Source organism: Musa acuminata, chromosome BXJ3-11, assembly GCF_036884655.1.
Source record: "Musa acuminata AAA Group cultivar baxijiao chromosome BXJ3-11, Cavendish_Baxijiao_AAA, whole genome shotgun sequence".
NCBI lineage: Eukaryota > Viridiplantae > Streptophyta > Magnoliopsida > Zingiberales > Musaceae > Musa > Musa acuminata.
In genome coordinates, this window is record NC_088359.1 from 5,741,946 (window position 1) to 5,754,817 (window position 12,872).

Genomic DNA, 12,872 nt, shown 5'->3' on the forward strand with positions numbered 1-12,872 from the left:
AATCCCATAAGGGTTAGAATCACATATAACGAATCAAACACCGAAAGCATATGGATCCACATGATCTTAAGACCATTATCGACAGTACCGAGAACAGCTTCGACGAGCAACAGCAGATTCCGATGCAGCAAAGCATCAAGCTTCAGAGAAAGGACACGGAGATGCGAACCGTGAAGCAACCCACTGGCGACGGAGGTCGACCCCATGCTTTCTTATTTTGGCTTACCTCACTGCTCATAATTCACGGTGGGAATAAAGAAACGATCAGTTCTGAGTCATCTCCCCTCTACTTTAATGAGCTTGTGGCGATGAAACCTGTGCACTACTTGTTCTTATCGAGGATGTCCCAAGCAACCTGTTCTTGATTGCAACAAGTGAATCTGTGATGCGACAGCAGCATCAGATTGACTTGGCTTCCACCATCAATCTGCACACCGTATGTCGACATGCTCTCCTTGTTTTTTTGGGTGCCAAGGAATCTTCAACAGTGCACGGCAAGCATCATCTCATCGCCATGGAGAACAGATAAATTAGATGCTTACCGCTTTTGTCGATTCTTGTAAGTAATAGACCTCAGAAAGTTCACAAAATTATATATATATATATATATATATATATATATATATATATATATATGATCGGATATATATATATGATCCGATCATCATAAAATATGATCGGATATTACTCGAATATTTGACATAGTTTATAGTTTGAATAGTAAAATAAAAATATTAAAAAATATTAAAATTTTATCAAAATCAAAAGAATAGAAGGTTGATTTTGTCCAATATACACCATACAAAACAAGGAGTATCGAACCGTTTTATATAATCATTTAGATTTATTATATATCATATTATCATAACATTAATTAAAAAGAATCCCTGAAATGTAAATCAGAGGTTACTCTTGAGAACAGATAAAAAAAAGGATGAATTCGATGCACAAGACTCGATATAAAATCTTTATGATATAAAATTAAACATCAATAATAAAAATGATAAAAAAGATGAACTGTTAATTATATTTAGAAAGATCAATATATATTTAGAAAAATTATTTTTGAGACTTAAACCTAATCATCACGAGAAGGATTAAAAGAAACCAAATTAAGTGACTGTTAAAATGGCTAAATAGCATTAGGAAGTTTCCTCACTCACAAATCCAAGTGGATTTCTGAAGAAACAGAAACAGAAAAATGTAATCAAGTGGCAGGGCCTCCTCAGTCACCCAATGCCAATCCCTTATGATACCCCCTTTCCTAAGTTGCATCTGAGGTACAGTGGATTTGCTCATCATCAGCATCCTATAAATCATTTTATTTGTGTGGGGCTTTGGATGGATGATGTGATGTCATGTGCCCTCCTTTTATTCCCCGACACATACTGGCCCACCCAACCAGGTGTGATGCTGCTTGAGAGGGACTTGATCAGCTGAGTCAGACACCATCGGACGACAAGTCTCCTTATCCTTGTGTGCTGTGGTCCTCAAGTTTTTGGTTCTTCCTTGGTGACTTCTCTTCTCTGTTGACCACAAGGCTCAGTTGCTGAGTCGGAAGGTGCACATCAGCAAATTAATGTTTGTGGCATGGCATGTAGAGGCTTTATCTGCTTGTGTTGGTCCGACCTTGACATTTTAATGCACCTGCTGCAGGCACTGTGAGCACCGACTACGCTCATGTGGCCATGCATTCCGGCTGTAGAGAACCTGCTTGATGGAATGATTGACCCACTCGACGAGTATGGCAGAAGAACAAACGGATCACCTCGGAGTACAGGCACACAAAGAGTAGTAGTTAAGATTCCACCGTGCACAGGAGCAAATGCTGACGACTACTCTTAATCGGTCCCCATCGTATCGAGTTATCTGGTGGCCTCGCTGCCGGATGCATGTCGCTTGCTACATCACCATTGCGCAAGTGGCTTGCTTGAGAGTACTTTTAATCGACAAGGATTCGGCAGTGGAGTGTCTTGCGGATGATAAATTGTGACATGTATATTTGTGATCAGGAGCTTTTGTCACTTAGTGAACAAAAGCACTGGATGGGGAATCAGCACGGTTACGTGTGCGAGCCGATGTCAGGAACCTTGGTGGATTGGGTGGATTGAGTAGGATGATAAGGTGGCTGCACCTCTTGAACGTCTTAGCGAGTGTCGGACCGACGAGGTCGGTTGGGACCTCGTGAGTGGATGTGGGTCGCGTTCTTCCGTCCCCGGGATGGTTGACAATTTGTCTTCACGATGCAGGCGTGTCCTCGAGAAGGGGTGCTAATCGGCATAGGTCGGGATCCGGGCCGACGGGCTGCTCTCCTTCTACGCACCGGATGGCGGTTCCCGGGTGGAGACGCTCACTGCTCGGGGGTGGCCACTTCCTTGCAAAAATGGCCTTCGTCGGGTGTTTCCCGACTTTGGCCCCTCCGATGAGCAAGTTAGTGAAGTTTTTATATTTTCCTCCCTTTTTTTCTCCCCCCAGTCGAGTGCCGGACAAGAGTTTTTTATACCATCGTGCGAGGATCGATTCCGCATTGATTCGACGTGACCGCTGACTTTCGTTGGGGTGGAGCGACTTCTCTGATGAATTAGCGTCTTTGGGGGTGCCTGAGCGGCATCAGACGGCACCGCCCCGAGCTCTCGGGGTAGTCATGTCGCACAGTGTATCGGTACGGGACCCGACGTGGCGTCCACCCCGGGGTTCTGATGACGTATGGCGTTGGATTCGTGGCTGGTGGCGTGTGACGTCAATGGTGATTCATCATGTGTCAAAATATGTCTTTATCACCTAGATGAGGGATAAGGCCTCTGGGGGAGGGCATGACTCGGTTCATGATCTGTGGTGACAGGTAGGAGGTCCCTTTCAAGCCATTGCAGCTGCGAAGATGATCGTTCCTCGAATCGCTGTCACTCCATCGGAGAAAAGAACTCTTCTGCTTGCCATGATCCTTGGTTTGAGGAGTTGTTGCAGACAAGGGAAAGGAGCAAATGTCACAGTCTGATGCTTCATGACAACGATAATGTTGATATGGTTATCAGAGTAAACAACACGGAGCAGTAGCACAGCCAATGCAGCTGAATCGTAGGGATATGCCTCGAAGATACTTCCTTAGTCAGATTGGTCTTTCAGCATTGCAGTGAATGCTAGTGGAATGAGCTGAGTACATAGACAGGGCAATAATTCCACGTAAAACTGAACCACGCAGTTGACGCCAGCCATGATTCGACGGCCGCCACCTCGTCCCCCTTCCCTCCTGACCTGCACCCGCTTCCTTCTTACCCTTCGTGGCGGCGGGCGCTCCGCTTAATTTACTTTGGTTTGCCCCCAACAGTAATTACGCATTTGTTTATGGTGTGTTGGTTTCGTCTGCTGGCTTTCCTCTCTCTATATATACACCCTCGGACCTTCACCCCAACGCAACTCTCGTCTCTCAAACCGGCTCTATATATACGCATCTGTTCATGGCATCCGCGGTTGACGGCGGGTGGCTCGTGTCGCTTCAGGTGGCCGCTAAATGTGGTGGGCTCTCCGCCGACCCCGCCCGCCTCCTCTCTCTCGCTGTTGCCGTAGCGATCTGCTGCCTCGCCACTCTCCTGCTCCACTGGGCCTCCCCGGGTGGCTCCGCCTGGGGGAGGTACTGGTGGAACAGGCGGCGGCCCTGGGGCCTCGGCCACGCCATCCCGGGGCCCCGGGGCCTCCCCGTCCTCGGGAGCATGCGCCTCATGTCCGGCCTTGCCCACCGGAAGCTCGCAGCAATGGCTGACGTCATCCCCGGCTCTCGGCGGCTCATGGCGCTCAGCCTTGGTGACACACGGGTGGTCGTCACCTGCGACCCAGAGGTGGCCAGGGACATTCTCAACAGCCCCGATTTCGCCGACCGGCCGGCCAACGAATCGGCCTACGGGCTCATGTTTCACCGCTCCATAGGTTTCGCCCCCTACGGCGCCTACTGGCGCGCTCTGCGGAGAATCGCGGCCACCCACCTCTTCTCACCCAAGCAGACATCCGCCTTCGCGCGCCACCGCGCCGACATCGCCGGCCAGATGGTTAGGGCCCTGAACGGCCTCGTCTCTCGGCCCGTCCAAGTCCGAAGGATTCTGAAGCAAGCCTCTCTCAACCACGTCATGTGGTTCGTCTTCGGGAGGCAGTACGAGCTCGAGCAGGACACCGAGGAGATGAGGGAGCTGAGAAGCTTAGTGGAAGAAGGCTACGAGCTCCTGGGCCAGCTCAATTGGTCGGACCACCTACCGATGCTCACCGGTCTGGACCTGCAGCGCGTTCGGTCTCGCTGCTCCGGGCTCGTCCGCCGGGTCGACCGGTTCGTCACCCGCATCATCGAGGAGCACCGAGTCGCGCGCGCGCGCGACTCGGACGCCGCTCCCGCTCCCCGAGACTTCGTGGACGTTCTGCTGTCCCTGCAGGGTCCCGATAAGTTATCTGACACCGACATGGTCGCCGTTCTCTGGGTTTGCTTACCTCTCCCAAAGGAATTTATGGTTATATGATTAGAATTATTAATCGAGAAATTATAATAATAGAATTAACGACGTGGAAAAAATTATGTAGGAGATGATATTCCGGGGTGCCGACACCGTGGCGGTGCTGATAGAGTGGGTACTCGCGCGGCTGGTGATGCACGGGGAGGTGCAGGCGAGAGCGCAGGCGGAGCTGGACGCGGTGGTGGGCGAGGACCGGGATGTGACGAGAACCGACGAGGCGGGGCTGACGGTGGCGCATCTACCGTACCTGCAGGGGGTGATAAAGGAGACGCTGAGAATGCATCCTCCAGGCCCGCTGCTGGCGTGGGCCCGCATGGCCACGTCGGACGCGCTCGTCGGCGGGGCCCTCGTGCCTGCGGGGACGACGGCGATGGTGAACATGTGGGCCATCGCGCGCGACCCGGCGGTTTGGCCGGACCCGCTCCGGTTCGATCCCGGCCGGTTTACGGACCAGGCGGCCGAGTTCCCGGTGATGGGGACGGACTTGCGACTGGCGCCGTTCGGGGCCGGGCGGCGGAGCTGCCCCGGGAAGGGGCTAGCCATGGCCACGGTGGAGCTCTGGGTGGCGGCGCTGGCGCACGAGTTCGAGTGGCTGCCTCCGGGCGACGGCGCGGCGACGAGGGAGCTCGACCTCTCGGAAGTGCTGCGACTCTCCTGCGAGATGGCGGTGCCGCTGACGGTAAGGCTGCGACCGCGACGGGGGTTGGCTTGATGGGAGGTGGTGCGCCGCCCTCAATGTATATACTATGGTTAACGATGATTGCAGTGGCTTCTATCTTTTAGTTTTACTTGTGTATGATATTTATGTGTAATTATGAAAGATAATATATACATAAATTCCCCTAATGTCAATATTTTTGCATGTATTCTTTCCAAACCTAAAGCTTAGATACGGTGTGCGCGCGCACGCGTGAATATATCCTCAATATTGATATATCAAAAGAAAATGTATGAAACACACACACACACACACACATATATTGCAGCTCGTTTCCTTGATTGAGTAGAGCAGATGAGCAAGCAAGCTGCAACATGAAAAAGAGGTACAAACCTGTGTATATGATCAGTACAAATTCCACATAGCAGTCACTCCATTCCTGGAAGAACTTTCTCACCTCAACCATGAAATCAGCAAGAAAGTTTCTCCAAGAACACAAGAAATGTTCAAACACTAATCTAGATATGTTGAGCCATATCCTGACAGTTCAGTAGATGCTGGTTCCATTTTACTAAGCAGAATAGTTTTACTTCAGTACCATTTTGACACATTGTTGCAGTCATTCATCAGCTTCCTTGTCTTCAAGAAACCCTTAAACTCAATTAACCACCAGCTTAATTGTACAAACCATCATAAACAACATGACATTATGCAATTTTTATTGGTAATCATCTTTTTACTATGCACAACTCTTATCTTAAAAACTTTTATGTTCCTAAGACACCCTCTATAAATGGACATTAACATTCTCCAGACGTATCACTTGATTTCAATAAACTCTTCAATTTCTTTCATACAATCTTTTGGCTCACAATTATCCAACAAGCCTTTTCAATTTCTTTCATACAATTCATTTTTCTCTCTAAGGTTCCCATATCAGCTCACAAGGATAATTGACCAACGAATGAAATGAATTATAATAAATGATGATAATTGAAAGATTATGAGATAAAAATATAATTAATAATTAAGAGACAGTATTTAATAAAATTAAATTTTATTATTTTTTAAATGATTGTATGAGTAAGAAAGTTGTCAAGCCTGAAAAACTGCATCACTGATGGAAATATTTTCTAAAATGAGACCCCCATTATCAAAAGAAATCTATATTTCTGAAATTATAGAGGTGACAAGCATTTTTTGGGAAAACCGATGGAGAATCTTGGCTGGTATCATTTCTCATTCACTAATAATATAATGATGTAGAGAGAATTCATCAAGATTCAGATGCATAATTACCTCAGTGATCCAAATGGAACATGACTTTGGATTAGATGAGGAGAGTTGACAAGAGCAAACAATCTTGATCGTGGAGTCAGATCTGAAGCAGTGAAGACACCCTTTCAGTTTGAAAGGCTTGACATGGCTACAGCCAAATCGTATATCAGAATACTTCAGCAATTTTGCTAGCAAGAACACGATCACGCCTCTCCACGTATCCATAGGGGAACCATCCAGCCTTGCCCTTGCATTCGCCCTCTGCCCATCCATTATTGGATACCTGCAGGTGAAGATAAACACTTCTGATCAGTCAAAATAAGACAAGCACACTTAATATTCACTCGAATGCTTTTTCTCCTTTTCTTTATTTTACACAGAAAAACACCTAACATGGTACAATTAACAAAGAAGTTAAGATAATTGCCTTCGACATATAATTGGCATCTGCATTTGATCTCCTAAAACACTAATACCATATCATAATTTGAACCATAAATTTTGCATTTACATGTTGTCTCAGAGCAAACAAATTTCATTAGAAAAAAAGTAAGGTGCCTAATAATCCATACACATAGTTATGACCTGGAGAACTCCCATCTCCAGCATCAAGTGCAATAAGCATCATGTAAATTGAACTGACATGTTTTGACAGTATCTTACATTTAAAAGTAAGCATGTGGATACACATATATGGATGAAAAGAAATGAGGAACCAAAACCTGCTCATTTGAGTATATTCAAAGATACTGGTTGTTTACTACTGCTTTGATCACATATAATTTATCTACAAGTCCTGAACAGACATTAATCTGATATGAACTTCCGTTGGCCAAAATGTCTCTGAAAGTCCAGACACTTGCAAAGCTTTGATTTAGCAATGTGAGCAGAGTGCTGACTACTAGAAAAAAAGGCTGGGAAAACATAATGCTTAATGCTAATCTGGAAATCATATCATTTTTCAATCACCATTATGAAATACAAGTTCATCCAACACTACAATCTATCAATAAATAGAAACTCTTCTATAAACCTTTTTTCTACATCCTGGATCAACATTAATTTGTTTTCCACTTTCATTGGATAGCATTCCCGACAAGAAAAGGCAGATATGAATGCACAAGATTCGACGAGTACCTTTCGCACAACAACAAAGTCTCCAACTGACAAGTCCAGTTCAGCATCTGACTCAGCCTGATATGAATGCACAACCTTCACAAATCACACAGTTTTAGTGAATATGGTTAACAAGTCATATATAGAACAATACCAATAACCACAGCATGATAGTAGAAACTAACAAAGAGATAGATTACCTCCCCCAGAAAGTATCCCATAGAATCAGTTAATCCATCAAAAGTGTGGGAAGGATATACTCCATCGGCTTCTTCATATGATTGAGGTGGAGGTACAGATTCATCCAAGACTGAGCTTGGAGATGCTTCAATTCTTTGCCGTTTAGAAACCATCTGCAATCAGGACAAAAGGGCATAGTAGAACCATCATGGAAATTAACAGTAAAAGATCATAATTACAAGTTCACAAGTTTCATCAATACACCAAAAAATTGTCTATTAAGCAAAATTGTGTGACACTTGCCTCTCCTGCAAGCTGGTCAAGGATTTGAAGGCTTTTCAGATGGTAACTGCGCTCAGATTCAATCTTCAACTCAAATGGAAAATTCAAATTACGTTACATTTTAGGCTACAACAAGATATCAAAACACGAGAATCACGTTGCCAAAGATGTACCATTGCAATTAGTCGCTGCAAAGTCAATCTTTGTTGTTGAGCTTCAACAGCAGCCATTGCTGCTATAGCTTCTTTACCTAACACTGTCATGTTTGATTTCAGTTCTTGCAACTTTGTTTCAGCAGCTTCTAACTTCAAACTATTGTCGACATAACCAGGAGCTTCCCTTAGTTTAATTTGGCACTTTGAAACTTCAATAGTCTATAAATATAAGCATCATATATTATTGAAAGAAAGTAAAATATCATTAGTAGAAGGCTATAAGAAGTATCATAGGAAAACACAAACATTTTAGTTGCATAAAAGCATGAATTCATGAATATAGAAAAGCATAACACACGCGGGATTGGCAACTAGAAAAGCTTCATTTGTTTCAAATGTACCTGAACTTCAGCTTCTTGTCTCATTTTCTCATAGCGCTGAGCAAGATGTCGAGCATCTTCTAATTGGGCTCCCACTACCATTGCTCGTAATGGCTCCACAACCTGAAAATTGAGGAACTTACAGCAAAGTGACCCCGTCTAAAAGGTAAACTATACAATATGCACAACAGGAAATTAGAAGTGGCCACGATTACTGGACACTAGATATTCATTCAAGTAATAAGAGATCATTAGAAGTGTCTAGATATGAGTGGCAAGTTCCCCAGTAGATCCATAGGAAATAGCAAGATCGAGTGTTTTTGCACCAGAACTACCAAGACAGCATAGTGACTTACCTCCTAAGGAATAAAAAAAATTTATCATCATGCTTATAGATTGGAACTCTTGGTTCTGATACAGTCCAACTTATATCTCAAAAAAAAAAAGGCTAAAGTGATGAATGAGATAATTAATTATACCAGGCTACTAAGCGATTTCAATAAATTTTCACGTTCTTTTTCCATATGGGAACGAGCCTGACTAAAAATTAATGCAGCTTTTGATAATGTATGGTCACTGGTGCAGCTGTTCTCAACACCATATTTTCTGCTGTCATCGGATAATTTAGTACCTGCAGGATATTACAATATGTAAAGGACAAAATCAGCAAGAAGGAAAAATCACCAACAACTCCAAAGATATACCAATCTCAACTTGTTTTGACCCAGTCACAATAAAGCCTTCCACACCACGAACAATATCCCTTTGGAAATGCTGAAAGAAACATTCAGTATTCGTAAGATAAATAACAGAGACTGGAAAACAAAATGTTAGATGTCGACAGACCTTGCTTGATCGTGTTGATATGTATAGCTGCTCTATTCTCCGATATTGCTGAAGTTCTGCCTCATCAGTAATCACATTATCAGAGATTCCATAACCACCACCTCCAAATTGCTTCAGAACCGCCTGCATTTCGATGGGAATAATCATAATTGTTATGAAAGAAAATCATTTGTTTTACATATTTTACAAATGAAATACACATCAACATATACTCAAGTAGGAAAAAATATTTCAAACTAGACAAATGTAAAGAAGTTGGAAATCTTTAGCATAGTTTTACATGCATCTTCTTTAACATAATCTTCCATCTTCAACAATAAAAGACTATTTCTTCATAAAAACCAAAGCCCATAGCAATTAGGTTTATCATTTTCAACTAATACTTTTCCTGATGTAAAAATTCGAAGCTTCCTAGTATGCAAAGGGATTTATATTCGAAAACGATATTGGTTGCCTGCCAGCAAAAAAAAATCACCAATTTCAGAATTATGGAACATCAACTATCTTTCTCTAGTGTCATTATAGTATATCCCCTATGTCAATCCCTTTGCATCCACCTCCGTACCTCTTCTAGAAATTCCCATTGTCATTTCACATGGCCCAAATTTGTGAATGCGTTAATATCCAACATCTTTGTATGTTAGGGATATTGAAGAATGAAACTAATTATTAGGATAATACCATATACAACATTATCTATGATTAGCTGAACCAAAATGTCCCATATGGAAACAAGGTGTCCATGTTCACTAGATCACTAGATTGCTAAAAAGAAAAGGTAAAATCATACCCAAATAAGATCAAGACCAGATTCAAGATCAGCATTCCACCTAGCAAACTCCTAGCACTGATTTTCTCAGCAGTATCTATGACAAATAGGGCGACCGTGGAAATGTTACATGATCCCTAAACCTAAATCAAAATGTGGTCTTGCAAAACCTACCAATCACATCGAAAATTCTTTTCAGATAATAGCAGAAATGGCCATGCAAAACAAAATCGATCAATGCTACCCATTCCGATGCTCAGGTGGCGTCTTGCACAAGAAGCAGACAAAACCCTAGAAATGATGTTGCTCATCCGCCTACGCCGCCGCTTAATACCACTGCTCCAGCAGGCAGACACTACGATCAAGCCCTAGCGAGTCCAGAATCTACAAAGTAGCAACCACAAAAAGGGGAACCAGGAAGAGAACCACTGGACGACTAATCAGCCGCCGGAATGTTAGAGAACAGAAAGATCTTGACATACGGCGGTTGACAAGGACCAAGAATCGGTGGAGGGGGGAGCGGAATGGGGAGGCGGAGAGTTAGGAAGACCTGCTGCTGCCTGGCGACCTGCTCCCTCAGCTTGGTGGCTTGCTTCCTTATGGCATCCATTCGCGAGCGGGACGAGTCGCCGACGCGCGCGCGCGAAGAGAGAGAAAGAGACGGGGAGAGGGTTTTGAACGGTGTCGGAACGAGTCGGATGGGGGCGATCGAGTTCTTCTACTGGCATCGCATTTGGGCCATCGTCTTCATGCGATGGGCTCGAACCTGTGGCTTCCAATCCGAACCCAACTCGATCGACGCCATATCACAGTCCTAAAAATGACTCCTATTTTCAGAATATCAAAAATGCCCCTAACCACCTTTTTTTTTATTTTCTTATGAATCGATCAATTAAAAAATAATATATTATATTTTCATTTTATTTTATTTTTTTATTTTTTTAATTCTAAAAGTTGTTTTACACATTATTGTGAAAATTATAATCAACTGCTATTATTCTACCCTCATCGCCTGTAAAGGGTGACGGTCGGTTCACAGTGTTCGGCATGCTCGACTTCCCTCCGCACCACCACATTTACAGAACCATAACTTCGACTACGACAGCCTCCCCGACATCCCAAGCTGCAGGTGGACTTCAGATCCGAAGCTAATCCATGGTCGCATCGGAGAAAGCGACGCCAGGCAGCGCAAGAACAAGAGGGAGGAAAACGCGAGCTGAAGAAAGCCGATGGAGATGACCACATCAGATTCACTGGATCTCTTTGTTCTCCTGTACTCCTCCGCCGTTTTGTCTCCACTCGAAGACAATCATGAGTCGTGTGCCGCCGTTTCCATTTCCTTCTGTCTGTGTCTTTGCCGCCCATTAATGCGGTAGCAGTTCTGCTGGATCGGTATTAAAGCAGTCACCTCTGCACGTTGCTCTTTCTCTCCGTCGTCCCCAATGGCTGGCCTCGATCCCCAAGCCCCTGTTTACGTTCCAGCTTCACACGATATCACTCCATTTGGAAGCTACTATTACTCCTCTTCGCGAACTTGCTATGTTGTGTTCAACCAATCTATGCAGGTCACTCCATATTTCGAGCTTTGTCCCTACCCACCACCACCACCTCCTCCTCCTCCTCCTCCGCATGGACTTGTTTACAGCACTTATTGTGCTTGCTGGAAAGGGTTTTCCTGGAGTGAGATCCATTCGATCCCTCTCCAGCTGCCTGTAGCTGATGATAGGATTCCTTCGACTCATCTAAGCAAGGAGGAGGAAGAGGAGAGCCTCGAGCCTGACACCAAGGTGAACGAAGAGGTGCAGTGTGAGGCTGCTGCCGAAGCTCGGAAGGGTAGTTTCAAAAGGTTTGGATGCGGTGGTTCCTTTGGTTGGAGAAGGAAGGCTTCCGTGCCGAGGGCCAGGAGCCGGAGGAAGGAATCTGAGCTCACGGGAGATGAGAATGTTGCAGTTGAGGTTGATGGTGGAAAGACCACAGTCATGATCAAGAACTTGCCCAACAAATTCACGTACGTCAACTCTGCGATCCCAGTGCCAGGTTTTACTTCCAGTAGCTTCTTACCTCTCTTTCTTTGCGTAGCAAGGAGAAGCTGTTAGGTATACTAGACCAGCACTGCTATGAAGAGAACCAGAAGATAATGGAAGAAGGAAATGAGAAGTCACTGGAGCTGGGAAAGGGAGATATCTCATCAACCACTTTGTCCAAGTTCGATTTCTTGTACCTGCCTATAGATTTCAAGTGAGTTTGCTGCTTTCCTTTGGCTTTGATTGTCTTGGTCGATTGCTTGATTTCTTTGTGGAAATGGAATTAGTACGGGCAACAACATGGGCTATGCGTTCGTCAACTTCACCAGTGCAGTCGCTGCGTGGAGGCTGTACAGCTCCCTCCAAAACTACGACTGGAAGCCGCACGGATCTCGCAAGATCTGTGTGGTCACGTACGCCAGAATCCAGGTGAGTTCAATCTTCCATCTATCTAATTCTTAGACCTCCCTCCGTAGCAAACGCAACATTCCTTCTTTTGGGCACAGGGTTTGCCGGCACTGCAGAAACACTTCAAGAACTCAACCTTCGTGTGCCACAGCGATGACTTCCTCCCTGTGCGCTTCATCCCAGCTCGCAGTGGGTACTGTCGGACGGAGCAGCAGCACATTGGCAAGCGACTTCCTGTTTCCAAACCCTGATGGTAAGTACTAACAGAGAAGGCAAGAGGACA

General features: G+C 44.8%; 3 protein-coding genes across 3 annotated transcripts; 2 read left to right on the forward strand and 1 right to left on the reverse strand.

Annotated features, from left to right (window-relative positions):
• The first annotated feature begins 3,201 nt into the window (after positions 1 to 3,201).
• LOC103970603 (cytochrome P450 78A9) lies at positions 3,202 to 5,339 on the forward strand. Its single transcript, XM_009384441.3, has 2 exons — positions 3,202 to 4,460; positions 4,561 to 5,339. Exons 1-2 carry the CDS (start codon positions 3,456 to 3,458, stop codon positions 5,203 to 5,205), a joined length of 1,650 nt encoding a protein of 549 aa, XP_009382716.2. The 5' UTR covers positions 3,202 to 3,455; the 3' UTR covers positions 5,206 to 5,339.
• Positions 5,340 to 6,364: 1,025 nt separating this feature from the next.
• On the reverse strand, positions 6,365 to 10,912 carry LOC103970605 (SH3 domain-containing protein 2). The gene is made up of 10 exons (XM_009384442.3): positions 10,708 to 10,912; positions 9,389 to 9,511; positions 9,247 to 9,316; positions 9,022 to 9,173; positions 8,564 to 8,665; positions 8,181 to 8,381; positions 8,029 to 8,091; positions 7,746 to 7,898; positions 7,567 to 7,641; positions 6,365 to 6,712 (listed from the first exon to the last, which is right to left on the reverse strand). The coding sequence occupies exons 1-10, from the start codon at positions 10,765 to 10,767 to the stop codon at positions 6,596 to 6,598; spliced, it is 1,116 nt and encodes a 371-aa protein (XP_009382717.2). The 5' UTR covers positions 10,768 to 10,912; the 3' UTR covers positions 6,365 to 6,595.
• A 549-nt stretch (positions 10,913 to 11,461) lies between these two features.
• Positions 11,462 to 12,399, forward strand: LOC135652335 (uncharacterized). Its single transcript, XM_065173179.1, has 2 exons — positions 11,462 to 12,165; positions 12,237 to 12,399. Exons 1-2 carry the CDS (start codon positions 11,600 to 11,602, stop codon positions 12,397 to 12,399), a joined length of 729 nt encoding a protein of 242 aa, XP_065029251.1. The 5' UTR covers positions 11,462 to 11,599.
• Positions 12,400 to 12,872: the final 473 nt, after the last annotated feature.